Source organism: Scleropages formosus, chromosome 23, assembly GCF_900964775.1.
Source record: "Scleropages formosus chromosome 23, fSclFor1.1, whole genome shotgun sequence".
In the NCBI taxonomy this organism is placed as follows: Eukaryota; Metazoa; Chordata; class Actinopteri; order Osteoglossiformes; family Osteoglossidae; genus Scleropages; species Scleropages formosus.
Genome location: NC_041828.1, coordinates 8,634,351 through 8,654,336, shown reverse-complemented (window position 1 = coordinate 8,654,336; position 19,986 = coordinate 8,634,351). Strand labels below are relative to the sequence as shown.

Below are 19,986 nucleotides of genomic sequence, written 5' to 3'. Positions count from 1 at the left end.
GTCTGGAAAAGAGGAATGGAGAATGAGCTTGGAGCTCGTGGGCTCACAGGACCTTGAAGACACCTTTACGTTAACGCGCCATCTTCAAGAAGCCCTTGGTGGAATGGACACACACACACACACACACACACATTGTCAGAACCGCTTGTCCCATACAGGGTCATGGGGAACCGGAGCCTACCCGGTAACACAGGGCGTAGGGTCGGAGGGGGAGGGAACACACCCAGGACGGCACGCCAGTCCGTCGCAAGGCACCCCAAGCGGGACTCGAACCCCAGACCCACCGGAAAGCAGGACTGTGGTCCAACCCACTGCGCCACCGCACCCCCCTGGTGGAATGGAGCTCCTGCTAATTCGGAGGTACTGTAATCCCAGGGTGGAGTCCAGGAGACGAAGGCCAGGCTTCTGAGCTCATAGGCTCTGCGGTGACCCTGAACACGACAGGAGTACGGGACAAAGAAATAAAACCCCCGCTGCCAACTTTTTCCACAAAAACTGGAGGCGGGGCCTATTTTAGCGCAGGTCACGGGGTGTCCCATTACAGCCGTGAGGGTAGGGGTCCGGCCAGCGCATCGGACAGGAAGCTCGCAAGGAACCAGCTGTCGGACGAGGCCGAGCGGAAAGCCCTGACCTATAGCGAGGAACGCCAGGCATGCTGGGTACACTCGAGACATGGGAACGCATCCACGAAACACAAACATCACTGTCAGTTAAGGGTTCTGGATCGAGGGCCTCCGCTGCCAATGTCACCGCCCGGGCCGCGTATGCCGGGAACACTCCGGCACGTTCCCGCGAGTCGGTAGGTGTCAAGCTGGCCGAGGAGGCACCGCCGAAGACAGCGTGGTGGCGCTGATCTGCAGAGCAGTAGAATGAAGCAGATGAAGAGAGGGGAGACGGATATGAAGAATCTAAGGACCCGGGTTTGAATCCTACCTTCCGCTCTAGTACTCTTGAGGATAGTACTTACTCTGAATGGAGACGGTAAAAACATACCTCATCGTATTTGTGGGCAAGCTCTAAGCAGCTTTGGAGAAAATGTGTCCCCTAAACATTAACGTAGAGCTGTAACAGCGCTGAGCAAAGTGTTCCCAAAAATTCGACAGTAAAAATTACCCACACGGATAAATCATTGCAGGTGGTTTCATGTAGAAAGTTGCATTGGACAAAGGTGTTAGCTAAGCGAGTAAATAATATGTAGAAAACACAACGGGGGGGGGGCATTTTTAACAAGAAACCACTTCCAGAAGTGAACACGGGTCACAGGAATGAAGAAACGGCAGAAATGAGATCTGAGGGACTGAAGAAGAAAGCGAATGGTGGAAAAGCCCAAGAGCAGCAGTGGGAATCTGTGTGCGTGTGCGCGTGTCTTTGACCCCACGTGTAACGAGAAAACACAAAACTGAAATCTGAGCCAAAACTACCCGAGGAACAGAAAGCAAAGGCAGACAGTGGGGGGAGACTAAACTTTTATTTGATGTTAAAAAACCAGCGTAGGGAGATCCACGGATGTGCAGAGGGCCGCACGCCGACTTCCGCGCAACCCCGCGGACGCGCTCGCCGACACCGGGGTTCAGGAACGCGGTCCACGCGAGCAGCCCGTCGGCACGGCCCGCCGTCACGCAGGGGGTTTTTCGCACCCGTCACTCTCCGGAGCCGGAAACGCGCCTCCCCGTTCTTGGCTTTTGTCCCGTCCGGCCGTTTGGGGGAAGCGGACTCCTCCCGGTCCGCTACCGCAACACCGTTCCTCGCACCTTTGGGTGTCGGCAGGCGCGGGGGGGACGTCCTCCGCGCCGACGCCGTCCCGATCTTCCGCCTTCTGCGCTCGGCCTTCGGCCAGACGCGCCGTGCTCCCTGCCGGCTGCGCGCGCGCATCCCCTGCCGAGCAGGACTCTGGAAGACAGCGCCCATTTAACACACCGTCAACATAACGTGAGAAAGTGAGATTAACTGAATATCACGCAGAAATCCTGAGGGGTTCATTCATTCGTTCATTTTATTTTTAGCGCTTAAACAAAGGCATAAGGCAAGAAAAACAGATAGAAAGAAGGAAAACGGTCGACTAATGGCTACCATAATGAAGGACTTATTATAGAGCTATAAGTATGCGTACTGGCCCCTGGGGAAAGGAACAAAAAGTCCCGACTGAAGTTTGGGGGAGAAAAAAAACCTCTGGGGGTCCATGGGCCAGTGGTTGCCCACCCCTCCTGGGTATTCTAGATTAAGGAACAATTGTAAGCCAGTTTAACAAGTAATAATGATATTGTTGCTAAGCGGCATCTTGGATCCGCAGCTCAGCATGGAACGTCTCGTTGTTAACTTCGCAAGATGACATGTTTACTCTCAAAATCCAAATGAAAAAATGTAAATAAACTTAATGGCCCTTTATGATTATTAACTAAATTGGCTTAAACAATGGCCCAAAGAAGGCGCGACTCGTTACTTTTAATGTGCTCGCAGCCGTGTTGTTTTTCTAACACAACTTGCCATGTTATGCGTGTAAATCAGAGTAAAAGACCAGTGAGAAGACCGCAGTAGACCTGACAGGGCAATCTGCCCCTGGGTAGAGCCGCTCTCCCGCTCGGCCTGCGATTCCCCAGCCGGTGGTCCCGTACGGCACTCTGGGCGCTCCCGGTCCGCTCGCTCACACGCGGACGCGCCTCCCGACCCGCTGTCAAATTCTCTTCTTTTTTGGGAAACAAGGAAGAAGGAATTGTTAGAAGGCACTCCTGGGGTGCCGTGGGATTTGGGGATCGGCGATGCTGAGAAGAGCAAGAGAAAAAGGGTATCGGTGTGTGCTGGCCTTAGAGGAGAAGGCGCCGCCAGCCTATTTGAACCGAGCGTCTGTGACGCACAGTCGTTCACGATGGGAAGGCGAACGCTTCACGTGCACTCCCTCAGTGTACTAACACCCTGCCACACACACACACACACACACACACACCCCATTCAGGGTCATGGGGAGCCAGAGCCTAACCCAGCAACACAGGGCATAAGGCTGGAGGTGGAGGGGACACACCCAGGACAGGACACCAGTCCATTGCAAGGTACCCCAAGCAGGACTCGAACCCCAGACCCACCGAAGAGCAGGACCCGGTCCAACCCACTGCGCCACTGCGCCACCACACCCCCCTACTCTAAATTACTCCAGTAAAATTACCCAGCTTTATTAATAGGTAAATAACTGTAGGTAACTTAATATTGTAAGCTGCTTTAGAGATGTAGTGATCAGGGTGGACTTGAGCCAGTAGTGTGTATAACAAGGACAGACAAGTGATCAAATTAATGACCAGAACAGAGAACTTGCCTGAGACACTCACCTTTCCAGAAGGACCTGACTGGTGCGGTTGTGTGGTTTCACCTGCAAGATGACAGAGAAGATCCATTGACTTCTATGCAGTGTGGGCACCAAGCTCCCCCGCAGGGCGTACCAGGGTTCACGGATGAATACCGCGAAGCCCGGCTGCAATCCACAATACACTAAATTTCTGGTCTGGCTACAACTACTCTCTATGACCTACAGGGGCCTCCGCTCCCTATGTACTCTAGGTGACCCTCGCACCTTTTGAGGTCTGACAGCAGCCACCGGCGCCAAACCAGTGGGGATGTGGAGCAGGGAGTCCGGCTCGCTGAATGTCCGGCTCGCGACCAGCATGCACTCCTCCAGCGTCTTCAGGAACATGTTGCACGTTGATTTGAGCAAAGGCTTCCCCGCAGGCGCGTCCTCCTGCCATACACACAAATGTCTTGAGATTCCGTGACGCGGCGATACGGTGTCTCGCTACCGCGCCCTGCTGGCCGCTCACCCCCGGTGCCGCACGCAGCTCTTCGCCGGGAGGGCCCTCCCGCAGCTTGTCCGCTTGCTGGAGGAGCAGGTCACAGTAGAGCCTCAGCTCAGACATCTTGGTTTTCAGGGCTTTCGTGTTTTCTTGGAGCTCTGCAGATGTACGCAGCAAAGGAAAGTGTGGAGCAGCCACACCTCTGGAGGTAGACTTATAAAGTGAAACCCTTTTATGTCGTTTACTTAAAAACAAAACAAAAAAAAAAAAAAAAATAAAAAAAAAAAGAGTCTAGTTTTCATTATCATTCTCTATAAAAAGGTTTTCAGGTTTTCAAAAGTCTAAGTTCAAGCTAATATTAAGCATAATTCTGCACCAACAACTGTGATTTGACCATGGTACGTGCAGGATGCCGTTTCACCCCCCACCTTTCTCCCTCTTGGTCCTGTTGTCCGTGAGACAGGCCTTGGCCGTCCCCAGGGCTACCAGCCACTTCTGCCTCTCCGCCGCATTGAGAGCCTTCAAGTAGAAGTGCTGTTCGCCCGGGACCGTCAGGTCCATCCGGGTGACGTCCGTCGGATGGACTGCAGAGCGGAGACAAAGCGCGACAGATGCGCCGTTTCAACGACACACATTTTACTGAAGTCCTAAAAATAACGTGTAAGCGATTTATTTAAAGATTTTACAGGCGCTAAGCAACAGTGACCATTATGGAGAAAACACAGTATGTAACCTGATTGTATACAAAAAGAGCTCCCAGTACATTTATTCATTGAGCAGATGCTTTTCTCCAAAGTGACGCATAACTCAAAAAACGAAAGTGCGTTTCACCAGCAGACGGAGACACGCGGACGCAGACGTGCGATTCTCAAGGTTCAGTCAGTTTGGTCTCTATTTGGTCACTATTTAAACCAGCACTCATTACACAGGTTGCTGCATAACGAAGTGGTAGAGAGAACAAAATGTTAAAGCAGATAACAGTAATAATAATAGTACACGAGTACCGGGATATGGAAAAGACAGGAAAAACAAAGTTATTTTCAATAAATAACGCAAGGTACATTTAAGGAGTAGACGGGAAAACCGCACGGAAGTGAATCCAAAAGAGGTGTGTTTAAGACCCTTCTTAGACACAGAGAGAGATTCAGCAGTTCTGAATGAGAGGTCATTTCACCACACTGGAACCAGAACTGAGAACTGTCAGGCTTTTGACTTTGGACCACCAAGTGGGCAGAGGTGGAGGAGCGTAGCAGTCTGGTTGGAGTGTAGCAAGCGATCAGGTTTTGTAGATATCGGGGAGCAGATCCCTTGATGGATCTGTAGGCAGTAACCAGAGTTGTGAACTTGATCCAGGCAGCTGTAGGACACCATGCACAGAGAAGAGGGGGATACATGGGAACGCTTTGGCAGGTCAAACACGACTCATGGAGCAGCGTTCTCTGAGGGTGCAGGTGTAATGCCAGATGTTGGAAGGCCAGAGAAGAGAGAGTTGCAGTTGTCCAGGCGGGAAATCACCTTGACCTGGATCAGAAGCTGTACAGAGGGTGTTGTGAGATGAGGATGGGTCCTGCGGTTGTTACGCAGGAGATATCTGCAGGGACCAAGTCATTGCATCACTGCGTTAGGAGAAGCAGAGACGCGAGTTGGTTGTTACTCCCAGCCTCTTAACAGATGAATTGAGCAAGTTTTTCAGGTCAGAGGAAAGAAAAGCTGCTATAGCTGACTGGAGAGCATCTGATCCTGAAAGGAGGGCAGTCTGGTAGAGCGGCAATAAGGGAACCGCATGGAAAATCCAAATCCTACAAAGAAAACTAACAACACTTGATTTTCAGCTCAGAAAAACATGTAACACACTCTTCTGACGTAACAAACCGTGCAGCTCAAACCAGCCAAGATGTGTTTTAATCGCTCTTTTGTGAAAGAACTCACGTCTTGCGCATTTGAGCCTGACCTTTTATTTCACACACACACACGCGGATGCTCCCCTTGCATCCTTTCCACACGTCCTCCTGGGAGTCGTAGTAGGACAAAGTTCCACCTTCCAGCACGAACCAGCGGGGCTGCCAGCCTGCAGGACGAAGGGAATGGACCAAGTTACTCCTCTTACATCTGGTACGATGGTACTGTACACTGGCTCCTCTTCTTACAAACAACTGGGATCAGAAGTCTGTTCTTACCTTCTTTCATTTGTAATTCGAAAATCACTGTCGTAATTAAGAGGAGTTTAATAATATAGACTTTCCTCCAAAGCAACTTACAATGTTAAGTAGCTGGTAGCGTCGTGGCCTTTTGACCCAAAAGTCACAGGTTCAAATCTTACCTCTGGCTGTAGCACCCTTAAGAAATGTACTTATCTACATTGCTGTAGTAAAAAAAAAAATATCCAGCTGTATAAATGGGTAAATAATTGTAGATAGATGAACATTGTAAGTCACTTTGGAGAAAATGGTCAGTTAAATGAATTTATGTAAGTACAGTTGAGTAATTGTACTGGAGCAATTTAGGGTAAGTACCTTGTTGAAAAGTCCTGTAGCTGGAGACAGGATTCAAACTTGCGACCTTTGGGTCCAAAGCCAGCAGCTTTAACTTCTACACTATCAGCTCCCACATCGCTCAGCGAATTTATGGACTAGATTTTGTCAAAATCTTAGATTTAGCTAGAGTAAATTTAACTTCGTAAAACTTTTAAACTTCACACTGCACAAAAGTGAAATTCTCCACTTTGGTCTCCATGGTTACAGGACGCGTCTTCTTTCTGTTGCTATTAGAGCCACCGACACTGGGGACACCAGGCGTAAACACCGTGGAAATGAGTTAAATTGAACAGATCCTAAACTCCTGCTCTGTTTGAGTGCGTGTTACGGACATGTGTCCACTATGCAAGTACACAGAAATTTATTTTAAAATATATATACAGTACTAGGGGGCGTGGTGACGCAGTGGGTTGGACCAGGTCCTGCTCTCTGGTGGGTCTGGGGTTCGAGTCCCGCTTGGGGTGCCTTGCGACGGACTGGCGTCCCGTCCTGGGTGTGTCCCCTCCCCCTCCGGCCTTACGCCCTGTGTTGCCGGGTAGGCTCCGGTTCCCCGCGACCCCGTATGGGACAAGCGGTTCCGAATGTGTGTGTGTGTATATACAGTACTGTGCATAATTTTTAGGCACATGATTGGGCAAAAAAGCTGTAAAGTGAGAATGCTTCTAAATATGATGCTCTTAATTAATAAACTTCCAACAAAGCTTAGAAACCATCCATCGTTAACAACGGATGCAGCGGATTTGGCCGGGTCTGGGGGTCGAGTCCCGCTTGGGGTGCCCTGCGATGGACTGGCGCCCTGTCCTGGGTGTGTTCCCTCCCTCTCCAGCCTTATGCCCTGTGTTGCTGGGTTAGGCTCAGGTTCGTCACGATCCTGCTTGGGATAAGTGGTTTCACATTGTGTGTGTGTGTGTGTGTGTATAGTGCTGCTGCCTTTGGATCCAAAGGTCACATTTTTGATCCCCATCACTGGCTGTAGAATTCATGAGCAAGGTACTTACCCTGAATTGCTCCAGTAAAATTACCCAGCTGTATAAATGGATAAGTACTTGGAGGTAGCTGAACATTGTTAGTTGCTTTGGAGAAAAGCATCAGCTAAATGAGTAAATGTAACACAGGGTCTGAGAACCTAGAAACCTGCATTGTTTCTGTTTGTGAGTGACAGAGTGTGTGTTCCACTGATGTATGGATGAGTAGTGTATCTAGCAGTGTAAGTCAACTTGGTGAACAAGGTGTGTGGGCTGGTAACACTACATAAAGTTCGTTGGAAGTACAAAATAAGTAAACGTGTGTGTGTACTTTCTTTCTTTATTGAAATACAAAACCCTTACTGTAATACTGTAACTTTTTGCAAAAGGAATGCTTGGAAATCTAAAATTTGCTCTTTCCCATTTCCCACACTAATGCACAAGACATGAAATAACTGTCAAAAAAATTTCTGCGAAACACCTAGGTGCCTAAGACTTTTGCACAGTATACAGTATATACAATATACTGTATAAACATGAGGAAAAAGCACAATCTTCTGTAAGACATATTTTTGGAAATAAGCGGTCGTGTCTTCGAAACCTTATGACCCAACCATTCATAACTCGGGGAGCAAGAAGACCATTATTTGTACAGCGCATGAAGTCCGACAGCAGGTGGCGCAGTTGTTAAGGGCACGACGTGTGATGCGAGTTACGACTATCACTATGTGTTGGATTCGGACTCCACCACCGCTGTAGTATCCTTCATCGGCGTGCTCTTTCAGAAGCAACACTCTAATTTAGTCTAAAAATACCCCAAAATGATAGGACATTTTATTTTAGATTACTTGTTTGAACGAAAAATGTCAGCCGAGCAACAACCATGTGTGATGAGTCTTAATCCGATTCACAGCCGTTCGGTCAATGATGATCCTTCGGAAACAAGAGCGCGACATCTCTACATGATCTAACTATTTAGTATTTGTACTTGCTATTAATACTTGTTGATGCACATGTCACATGACGTCCGTGCAAATCGCCTTAATTAAAGTCCTGGCTTCTTCTCCCGTGCGAGTGAGTGACGCCGCCGGGGAAACGCGCACCACCACGTCCACGCGCAGAACAGAATAAGTTTTAACACGTTCCTCTCTACGAGATCAATGTGGAAAACAGGTAATACGCACCACTCATATAATTGGTCCACTTGTACAGAACTCCTTCCATTGTTACTGGGTTCGCCGCGGTTCTTGAACAGAGGTGCCGAAGTGGGACGCGGCGCGAACGCGGGTCCCGTTATTCGGCGGTCGCCGCTCAGCCTTAGCGAGGCGCCGCGCTCATTGTCGCCGTAAAACGTCCGTGACTTGCGATGCGGGCATGAAATACGTCTTCGGAAGATCCGCCCAACTGGTGACGTCACGGAGATTTATTCAATGACATGTTCCCTACTGTCCAGTACCATCTTGCAGTTGGACGACGGAGGCGCGATAATGTCCAATCAGAAAAGAGCACAGTGGGAAGGCGGGGCTTATTGTCAATTTTTCACCTATGAGGTGCCAGAGGATCTCCGGCAGAGCACTGCCACTATTATTACCAAAATCAATTTTTAGTTACTCAGTGCAATGGCACGAAAGATAGCAACACGTGGGAGAACCGTATAAAGATATTATATAAAAAAGAAAACAAAGGAGCCAGAGGAATGCAAATAATAGTTTATGGAGTCTAATAGTTTTAACTCTTTTTTCATCTTTGGAATTTGGAGTCTTGAATATGTATTGTTTGATTTCTTTCAAGACAAGAGCGCTACAAACTACTAAGTCGTTTCTTATTTATTAGAGAATGTACATTTATATTATGGATATGAAATTTGGTTAATAAAATTAGATGAAACAAAATAGTTTGCTGTCCTCCTTGCATCAATCAAAGAAAGCAAATAATACATTTTCCCGCAATAGTGGCAATGGTTTCCCTTGATGAATATTTACACTGACACAATTTTGCACCTTTTGTCAAAGTGTTACACTATATGAGCACTAGCAGAATAAATGCAGAACAGTTTCACCTTGCTCTTCAGAGAACACACAGTTTGTGTCTATTCCCAATATCCTAAGAGAAAAAGGAAGCTGTAGTGTTTGTTCAAGCCCTTTGCTGATGTAGATTCACACTATTCATGGGTAGGAAGCACCAGAAATTCTTAATTTAGCTTCAGATGTAAGCTGTGTACTTATTTCATAAGCTTTCTTTGAATTTGAAAGTTTAGAGATCTGAACATCTATATATATATATATAAAATATATATGTTATTTATATATAACAACTATATAACAGTCTACATATATATATGTAGGCTGTTTTGTCTTAAAAGTCTGTCCACAAATTACATTTCATACATGTATCATCTCTAATATCAGTTCTGCCAGGAGGAAGACATTGGTAGAGACACATAGTGATTAAAAACATTCCGTTCTTCACACTGACGTATCAAGATGTGTCATTAAATTATGTTGTTGAAGGAAGTCGACAAGGCGAAGCCAGAATCATGTGCCTGTTAAGGTCACACTGAACGTGAAGGACACGACTAACTGTTATTTCTAAAAACAACAGGAGAAGAGCAGCGTTTGTTTTTTCAGTATTACCTTGAATTAAAATGAATTTAGTTTACTGAAAAAGTTCTTAGTCAGTATGTTTGGCATGTTATTTTATTCATTTTGTCCCTCTGACCCTGTATTTTCTCTCCCCAGCAAAAACAGACAAGTTTGTGTAGCATTTCATATCTAATCGTCTGTTTTTTTTTTTTTTTTACATTTTCAAGGCTTCTGCTGGCATCTGGACAAAAGGATGATTGGACACATTACATTTGTCCTCCTCCCATCCTGGAACCAGTGCAGAAAAATAAAATTGAAATGAATCTAGGATTCCTGCCAGCTCAGGGGACGGGGTACAGAGGAGTAAAAGAAAGCCTTTTGCCACAGACTAAAGACTGAGGGTCGTCACACAGGTTAGCGTAATAGAGTACAACAGACATTATTATATTACTATTTTTTAGTGAGCAAAGGGGACACATAGTGGCACAGCAGATACCGCTGGTGCCTCACAGCTCCTGGGCTGTGCCTTTGGACATGAGTTTGTGTCTGGTTCAGTCTGTATGGAGTTTGCATGTTCTCCTCACGCTCGCATGGGTTTCCTTCCACAGTCCAGAGACTGAATTGGTGACGCTAACTTCCCCGCAGTGTGTGTGTGTGTGTGAATGGCTGTGTGACTGGCCTGTGATGGACTAGTGTCCCTTCCAGGGTGCACTCTGCCTCACACCCTTTGCTTCAGGGATAGGCTCCAGACAACCGTGACTCTGGACTGGACAAACAGTTGATGACAATGTAAAAAAAAAAGCTGAAATTATTTTATTATATTGTTCTGGATATTACTCATCATCTGTAGCTTATTCAATAGGCAATAATTTAGAACTGAAGGTCCTATACAGCATTGTTGAAATGTATATGCATTCTCAAAAATGTTGGTTTACAAACAGTATGTGCCACAGTGTATTTTTATTATTAATTTTACAAAAAAGCACCACATGGTTAGATGTCACCTCACTTAACAAAAGAGAAAATCTTCTTACCACAAAGCAGCAGCTGTCCAAACTCACAGTCTGCACTGATCATTAGGCATATTAATTAACTTTTTATTCCCAATCAACATATTCTTCCTTCAGAAATCAGCAATCTATAGCTGCTTCATTGGTTTGGTTGTGTGTTGATGTAAATGTCCAATGTATCATATCTCGCGCTGGTGGCCACCCTGCGGAAAATGGTAACTGCAATAAACATGCATGCCCACTTTAAATTGCTATCTGGGAAGTACAGCATAGTCTTTCACAGTAGATAATCTTAGCATAGACAAGTTGGCCACTATTGTCTCCCATCGGTTCTTCATATCCATGGTCTTCATAGGAACATGGGGCTCTGCTTTGTCTCATCTGCAGCGTCGTCTGAGGCTCTGGGTTAAAGATGTTCATCGCATATGTGTCCGAACTGCAGGGGGTTTGGGGTTTGCTGCCAAACACAAGCTCACGGCCTTATTAATGTGCTCGCAGAAACTCTGACAACCACACCTGATCAATAACGGCAAGAAGAGAAAATATTCTACTAAGGACTTGGAATGTAAGGAAACTCTTGTCTTACCTCGTGCTTCTTTGCTAGGGTATATTCGAGGAAATGGCTTAAATTCATCGGGTGGAGGAAAATCATCAATAGGGTGAAACTGAAACTTTGATTCAAAGTCATCTGAAAACAAACCAGAAATAAAAGACAAACTAAATAACATCAGCTGTCTTCTACATTACGCCTCTAGAGATGTAAACACGATCAGCGTCCTTCGAAGAAGCTCATCTCCTGCTGGGAAAATCACTGACAGACGCCCGTGGTTTTCAAAATAAACAAGGAAAGTGACTTTTATATTTTATTTAATGTGACAATATGACACTCCAGACTGACACAGGTGTGCGTGGCCGTGAGCAGCATTATCCGTTACAAGTACATTAAACAGGAAGCAAATGACACCGGCAGCAGAGGGCGCTGTTTACCCAGAGAGTGAAGATGACCATTCTTCAAGGTCGAAGGAGGAGGAGGTGGTGGTGGCGGGGGTGGGATCGGTGGTGTAGCTCGAGCGGAAAGCTCAGTGGTGGGGGACCGAGCGGGTGGGGCAGGAGGCGGAGCGAGCCTTCCAACAGCTACAAGGTAAAAATAGTGTTATACTCCACTCCCACGGTCCCTGTGTCAGGATGAACACCGCTACTTCCAGAAGTGCGAATCCAGGAACATACCTGGTGGGCGGGGCACCGCGGGCGGTCGTCGGCTCGGTGCCGTGGTGGGGTAGGAGGGAGGCAGCGGTGGGACTCCAGGCCTGAGAGCTGGTGAAGGAACTGGAGGTACTTTAGGCAGTGGAGGCTGCTGTGGAAGGGGGGGTGGGGGTGGAGGAGGTGGTGCAGGTGGAGCTGAAGAAAAGTGGCTATCCCAGGACAGAACAGGGGGTGGGGGAGGGGGGGAGAAGACCCCTGATGACCTGTCAGGGATGTTGGATGGAGGGAGCGCAGGGGGAGGTGGAGGGGGGTGTGCGGCAGCAGGCTGGGGAAGGGCATGAGGCTGCACTGGGAGCCAGGTGGGCTTAGTGGCTTGTGGAGGCGGAGCAGGAGGTGGGCACGATGGCACAGGCGGGGTTTTCATCGGCCGTTCGTAAGGAGGTGGTGGGGCACTCGTGCCCGTAGACGCTGGAGCCGTGGGTTTGCCGAAAGCAGGCGAGGCCGGGGTCGGTGTAGGGGCACACCCCCCAGATCGCTGGGGACTCACTTTCTCTGAGGGTTTGGACAGCTGGGTTGAGTCAGGTGCTCCGCTTTGTCCGCTTTCAGATGCAGGGGGGCTCCATATCGGCTGCCTGTTTCCAGGAGATGGACCTGATCGGGGTGCTGAACCCAGAACAAGGGCTTGGTGAGACGACACTGACACCTCCACCCTGCACAGCCAACATCGATCAGACAACTGCGCTTAAACCGAAGGCGGTCCGACCTGCGTTTTAAATTCAACCGATTGCTATAGTGCGTTCTCCTCACCAGCGAGACACAGCGCTGAACAAAGTTCCAGGGAATGGTCCGACACAGGACAGTATTAGAGCTAATGGTTAGGCTAAGCTGGTAGTTGAGGAGGAGAAAACAAAAAGTCCCAACTGTGAAGAAGGAGAGAAAAACGAACCTCTGGGGGACTAAGTTTGCTTACAGGCCCTGCGTGGGAGTGGTGAGTGCAAAAAGCCAGTATGTCTGCCAGGCAGAGATACAGCCTGTGGAAACTTAAGTTGTTATGAAGACCTTGGTTACTGGTCCCGATGTACAAGGCAGGCAGTCATGGGTTCTCGGCCACAGGACCTTTAATTATAAGGGAGCACTTTAATACATTTATTCTGGGAATGTGATAGGTTACAGGGTGGTGCGGTGGCGCGGTGGCGCGGTGGGTTGGACAGGGTCCTGCTCTCCAGTGGGTCTGCGGTTCGAGGCCCGCTTGGGGTGCCTTGCGATGGACTGGTGTCCCATCCTGGGTGTGTCCCCTTGCACTCTGTGTTGCCGGGTTAGGCTCCGGTTCCCCGCGACCCCGTATGGGACAAGCGGTTCAGAAATTGTGTGTGTGATAGGATACAAGCTTAGTGGGGGAGTGATCATTCAACCATTCAAAACATCTGTATCAAAAAGTTTGACTCACCCCCCTCTATTTTCTTGTTAAACTCCATCGAAATTCTTTTTTGAATATGCTACGGAATACATGGCCTGATTATTTCTGCATACCTGGCAAATGAATGTGCTTTACTGTTAAAAGTCTATATCTGAAGTTCCCTCTATAAAATGTGGATGACCAGAGTGTTTCGCGTTCTTCCACAAATGAATTCTGGAATGTCTGGACACCTCTCTGGAATCTTCTAGACACTGTGATGTAATCACAGCTGTAAAGAAATGTGACCTTTTGCTCTTGATTTATGCATCTGTGTATGTTTGCAGTTTGTTGCTGAACTGTTCCCATCTCCGTGTTGTTCTGTTTTTTAAAAAAACTGAATGCTGAACCTAGACATAAATCAGATAATAACAGCAATGCCTCGCATTTATATAACATAACAAGCTCACAGAAATGCTTACCTGGAACTCACCCAAGCAGCATTTATAAAATAAAGGGTCTCACAAAAAGCGCAAGTTGCATGCTGAGTTTGGAGCCAAACACCCACCTGTGTCACTGGCCGAGTGTGACAAGAACCTTTCGGCGATTTCGATGAAACGGAACCGTATCGCTCCACCACTGGGCAGGAAGTCCGTCCCAGCTAGGGCACCTCTTCTCTAAATTAGCGTCAGGAGTCCAATTTACCTGCCACATCTCTCTGGCCTGTTGGCCGCAGGACGGGAAACCCTCCGGCAAAGAGACCTCCCAGCGCAGGTCCTGGGGTCGCGGCCCCAGCTACAGCTCCCGTCCCGCCAGAGGCTCCGCCGCTCACACCTGCATCGGTGCGGCCGCCTTTGGGTTCTAGAAAAACATACGGAGAGCCTCAATCACTACCAAGTACTTCTTGGTATGGGGCCTGATGGCGGTCCTCCGATGTTCTGCGGCACACAGCCGTGCTCGGCACCTGCCCGGCTGTTCAGCCTACACCTGCGTCCCAGCCTGGAGCCGCCGTCTTTATCTGCAGCTGTAAATTCCTCTCTGACCCACGTAACCGCGCATCTTGATGGTTTGCAGCTTCGCTGCCACAACTAGCTGCTCCCAGCGACCTTGAGGACAAGCCCGGCATTGTGGAGGAAAGGTATTAACTTATCAGCGCACCAACACACTGCCCTCTGTTCTCCCGGAACAGCCCAGGAGCACGGCTTCGGCGTGACTCATGAGGGACTGCACTGACAACAGCACCATGTGAAAGACATTTATAGCCCATCCCGCACAAACACAAAATGCCTCCTCAAGACCCCATTAAAAGTTCAGACTTAACCAGGAAAAAAAAGAACTTTTCGCCTTTACGCGAACATGGGACATTCTTGCTCCGCTTTCGAAGGGCCTGACTCACGTTGTTTGTAAGATGTCATAATTTCCATGTGATGTAACGGCAGGACACCATGTAAGGGCTTTGGGTTCGAGCAGGCGTTCGAGGCCATTTATTACACGGGGATTATTATGTGGGATTACGGGGCAGGAGGTTCACGGTGACTAAGGGCTCCAAGTGTCAAATGACCCTTGTTCTCTTGTGTTTATTGTGCACTGTATGCATGTATGTTGCGCAAAAAATTAGATTTAAGGCCATGAAAAGACATCAGACAAACACACCATCAGACTTAAGCCCAACCCCTGGAGACATTTTTCCAGCTCCCAAATAAGAAGCAGTGTATGGCAAACTATAATAAGCAACATTAAAGGGGAGGATTGCAGGTCGTTTGAAGCTACGAGAAAGACGAGCACACAAATAAACACCCAGATGTGGCCTGTAAAACTGAAGCATGTAATTCGTTTACGTACTTGATGTGTGATTTCAGTCTGAACGGTCTTTGTCCTGTTTCTGTCTCTGTCACTACGGCACCTTGCTGTTTCAGCCGTCAGGTTGTGGTACTGCTGTATGTTCTGCACCCACGTACAGTTTTCCTCTTAGATTGATAACGCTTCCATCCATCCATCCATCCATTAAATAAATCAAATGTTATGTGTTGTTCTCTGCTTTTCACACACTGCAGGAAAACAGTCGGCGGTGTAAGAAGCGTCCGAGGGACTGACTGTCAATCGCTGGTGCGCTGCGATCATTCACCACTGCGACCTTCTTGAGTCGGGTTCCCTTCTGGATGTCGGCTAGGAGAGCATTCCTGCCCCCTTGTTCCCCTCGTGGGGTCTTCGGAGGGTCCGGTCGTACCTGGCAGAAAGAGACAGTTCGCACATTAATATAGGAGTACACACACCTTCAGTGGCCAGTACATTAAAATAATACATCTGTGATTTCTTGCAATGCCTTTAAACGTGTCATATCTTCCATGCTCTGTGCTCAAAATCATATAGAGCGATATTCTGTTAAACATATATTTTTTCCACCTCCTAATAAAGAGTAAGCCAGCAATATTTCTCAATTTGAAAACGAATCAGCTAGAGATTTCATTGTTAAACCAGCTCCCAAAAAGGTTATCACCTGGCGCAACATGCACCACTCAAATTTTCACACACGAGTACAGGAGGAAGGCCACACTGGTGTGTACTCACACTCTAACAAACAACAGACACCCAGCAGCTCTGTGCGTATCGCGTTTCGAGAACGGCCTTTCGTTATGTTTTATTTATTCCTCCAGGTAGGAGAAAACCTATTGTAAGAGTGAGAGAGGGAGAATAATAATGCTTTCCACTCCAAGATAATGGAAAAAGATTGCCCAAGAAATGCTCTTTGAAAAGTAAAAAAGGGTTCAATTCCATCACATGAAATTGCAAATCAGAGATCATAGTGGACTAATAAGCATACCCTCATTACACTGTGAAAATGTCCTAATTTTTACCATGATTTTTTTCCACCACCAGATATGTCTGAGAGTCTCTGTGTGTAACTGGACCTCTGATTAATAATGTAAAGACCACATACGCCTTCTACCTAGCAGTGTCCCCTCTGGGACTGGTCCAACCCAACATTAATGACACCTGGACAGCAGAGCCCACTGAACACAAAACCTACTGACACAGAAAATCTCCTCAGCAACCAGGCAAACTATATCAGCTTCTAAAAATAACTCTTAAGGTACTAAAAATGACAACTATTTTGCTGGACTGATCTGTGAGAAAGTCGCTGAAAATATTTACCGAAAACTCCACAGCTAATCCTCTGCTCTGCTCTGGTAGCTCCTAGAGCCGCAGTCCCTGAATGGAGCTCACCTGAGGCCCTGAAGGCAAAGACGAAGGAGGAGGAGGTGGTGCGGGTGGCGGGGGAGGCGGCGGTGGCGGGACAGGCATGGTCTCACTGTCAGCACTGGATGGGGTGACTTTAGCGTCTTCTACACAATGCACGCACACTGAGTCTCAGCAAAAGGTTCGGGTCCTCAGGAGTGCAGAGGCTCCCAGACCTGCAAAAAGCTGCACAACAGAACGAGCTGGAGGACCAAAGTGGCTGTGAAACAAACCTTGACACATCGGGACACTCAATGGACGTCTGTCAACCCTACAAAATTCTTCTACTGCTCTCACAGTGTGGTTGTAGTGCTCGCCTAGCTGGGTGCTTTTGGGGCTTGAAGACAAGGCCACGCCGACTGCGGAGAAGCGCCACCATGTACCTTTGAAGGAGTCTTCTCATTCTTTCACTGTTGAACCTTTGCTTGGCCTTGAGGCCTTCCTACATATTGCTCTTTCTCAGATCAGTAGGACTGCTTGAGCTCTGAAAGAAACTGCTCGATAAGATTCTTTTTATACACACACACGCACACACACTTTCCGAACCGCTTGTCCCATACGGGGTCACGGGGAGCCAGAGCCTAACCTGGCAACACAGGGCGTAAGGCTGGAGGGGGAGGGGACACACCCAGGACAGGACGCCAGTCTGTCACAAGGCACCCCAAGCGGGACTCGAACCCCAGACCCACCAGAGAGCAGGACCCGGTCCAACCCACTGCACCACCGCGCCCCCTTGATTCTTTTTATAAATTTTTCAAATTCCCAGTAACATTTTTTCCTGCTGGTACTGTAGTGGATAGAGCTGCTGCATTTAGACCCAAAGGTAGTAGGTTCGAATCCCATCTCCAGCAGTAGTACCCTTGAGCAAGGTATTTACCCTGATTGCTCTAGTTAAACTACCCAGCTGTACAAATGCCATGGGTAAATAACTGTAAGTTAGCATTGTAAGTCAACAATCCTCGTGCCCTTAGCAGGAAGGGTGAAGGATCACGAGACACTGTGTGCAGAAATGCTCCTTCCTCTTAGGGGAAACAGCACAGTCTCTCCCATAATGCTTTGTTGCTCCTTGGGGAGATGAGGCGCTAACAATGGCCAGTGTTGTCTCAGAAGGGTGGTGCGCTCCTGCCTCTGCCAATTCGGACGCCTTGCGAGTTATTATGTAAAACTTGGGAGGAACACAGCAGATGTGAAGTTCCAGGAGAGGAGATTTCACACACATGTCAGAAGTGAAATATCCTACCATTCGGTGCTGTACTGTGGCTCTAATGGAGGGACTTCAGGCATGAAAAAGCGAGCTCGCGTGTGTGTCACCTTAACAAGATCCTGGGAGAGAAAGAGAGAGACAGACAGTGAGAAAGAGACAGAAATAGAGAAAGAAAGACAGAGAGAGAAAGAAATACAGAGTGGGGTAGGGAGAAAGAGAGTGAGTGAGAGAGAGAGAGAGAGAGAGAGAGACCACCCGCATGCGAAGGGACCCCCAGCAGAGCAAACAGCTGCTCGCAACAACTGTCTCGGTGACCCTGTCGGAGCTCCAGCGTCTCACAGCTAAATTTACATTTACATAATATAATATAATTTACATTTGCATTGATTCGTTTAGGAGACGATTTCTCCAAAGCGACGGACGTACACCTCAGTGAAAAATACAATGATCTTGTTGTGTGCATCACACCAACGGAAGGAGAGGGAGACCCCCGCGCTCGCGCGCACTCGCGAGCAAACAGCGCGGAGACAGACGATCATAAGTTCTTAAGCGGTGATGATTCATAGTCGCACCTCGCGGGCGGTGTGAGTACAGTATCAATACACGACATGATGAAACCACAAGAATCATGTGTACTTCATATGTAAGAAACATACGATACATACGCGGCTGCGTATAATAAAGCACAGTTTCAAAGAGAAAAGGAAGTCGGTTCACAAAAACTGCAGGTTATAAACACCGCTCATTTATCGTGCTGCTCAGCCTGCTGTGTCCTTTTAAAACTTATTTTTACTCACACATACACTAGGACACGTGAAACTAGAGTAGTGTCTGAAGGCGGCAGCGCGAGCTCTTCTTCTTCTTCTTGCTCGTGATCATGTCTGCAAAGTCCGACACAGACGGAGCTGATCTCTTTGCTAACACACATATAATATTATTAAATAAATGTAAGGAACACACAGAAATCGGTCTCTTTTTTTGCCAGCGAAATGTCGGCTCACTCACTCACTCACTCACCTGTGTTTTTCGCGTGTCCGCTCCTTCCTCAGAGTGATCAGCGTGTGTCGTTGGAGCGACTGACACCGTGACACTGTCACACACTGTCACACACTGTCACACTGACACACTGACTGCGCCGGCCGGGTTATTATTAGTCCGAACGGGACACCTCCGGAGCACCACCGCGCCGTGGTGGGGCAGAGCGCGCGCGCGCCCGCGCCCAAGTTGCGAGCCTTTATTGAAACCGGGCCGCGCGTGGACCTCGTTAGAGAAGCAGCAGCTACGCCTACGGTCACGGTGGCGGCCGCAGAAGTCAAAGCGAAAGTGTCCGAGCGCCTGCCTGGCTGCTGAGTGCGAGCCGTTCAGCTCCCGGTTTCCAGAGCTATTTATTCCAGCAGAGGATCATTCTGACAGACCGCGGTGTTCCCTTCGCACAGGGAGGGAGGCACCGGTGCCGTGGTGGTGTTTCTTGTTGTTCCCAAGGAGACGGTGGTGCTTCCTCCTGACCCAACAGCGTGGTGTTCCCCCTGCACTAAACAACACAGCGGTGATCGCCTTGTACCCAGCAACACACTAGTGTTCCACTTGTACCCGACAATACCATGGTGTGCTTCTTGTACCAGACGACACTGCGGCGTTTTCTTTGTACCCAAAAATACTGTGGCACTGCCTTTATACCCAACAACACAGTGGTGTTCTCCTTGTACCCAACAATACTGTGGTGTTTTCTTTGTACCCAACAATACACTGGTTTTCCGCTTGTACCCGACAATACCATGGTGTGCTCCTTGTACCCAACACCAGTGCAGTGTTCCCCAAGGAGGCAGTTGTGTTTCCTTTGCACTAATGGAGACAGTGCTGTTGCCGGAGTACCCAGCTTCTATCACTGCTACACATACACACACACACACACACACACACACACACACACACACACACACACACACACACACACACACACACAGACTTGGTCACCCCAGGCCACACCTGCTACTTGTGAAGAGCAACAGTGTCCAATCAATCACTGGAAACAGGAGCACTGGTGCCTGTCATAAATAACTACAATGTGTTTTTACACTTGCA

At 48.2% G+C, this 19,986-nt stretch overlaps 2 protein-coding genes across 3 annotated transcripts; both read right to left on the bottom strand.

Moving 5' to 3' along the window:
• Positions 1-1,452: 1,452 nt before the first annotated feature.
• On the bottom strand, positions 1,453-8,660 carry LOC108933282 (pleckstrin homology domain-containing family A member 8-like). Its single transcript, XM_018750227.2, has 8 exons — positions 8,460-8,660; positions 5,728-5,844; positions 4,205-4,360; positions 3,804-3,934; positions 3,560-3,724; positions 3,318-3,358; positions 2,538-2,683; positions 1,453-1,890 (listed from the first exon to the last, which is right to left on the bottom strand). Exons 1-8 carry the CDS (start codon positions 8,497-8,499, stop codon positions 1,616-1,618), a joined length of 1,071 nt encoding a protein of 356 aa, XP_018605743.2. The 5' UTR covers positions 8,500-8,660; the 3' UTR covers positions 1,453-1,615.
• A 2,140-nt stretch (positions 8,661-10,800) lies between these two features.
• Positions 10,801-19,461, bottom strand: wipf3 (WAS/WASL interacting protein family member 3). 2 transcript variants are annotated; one of them, XM_029248055.1, is made up of 9 exons: positions 18,922-19,461; positions 17,941-18,023; positions 16,689-16,886; positions 15,558-15,690; positions 14,169-14,324; positions 12,095-12,733; positions 11,855-12,001; positions 11,454-11,555; positions 10,801-11,324 (listed from the first exon to the last, which is right to left on the bottom strand). In XM_029248055.1, exons 3-9 carry the CDS (start codon positions 16,764-16,766, stop codon positions 11,284-11,286), a joined length of 1,296 nt encoding a protein of 431 aa, XP_029103888.1. In that variant the 5' UTR covers positions 16,767-16,886; positions 17,941-18,023; positions 18,922-19,461; the 3' UTR covers positions 10,801-11,283. The 2 variants fall into 2 exon arrangements, with proteins under 2 accessions (XP_029103888.1, XP_029103889.1); XM_029248056.1 differs by lacking the exon at positions 17,941-18,023.
• Between the last annotated feature and the right edge of the window lie 525 nt (positions 19,462-19,986).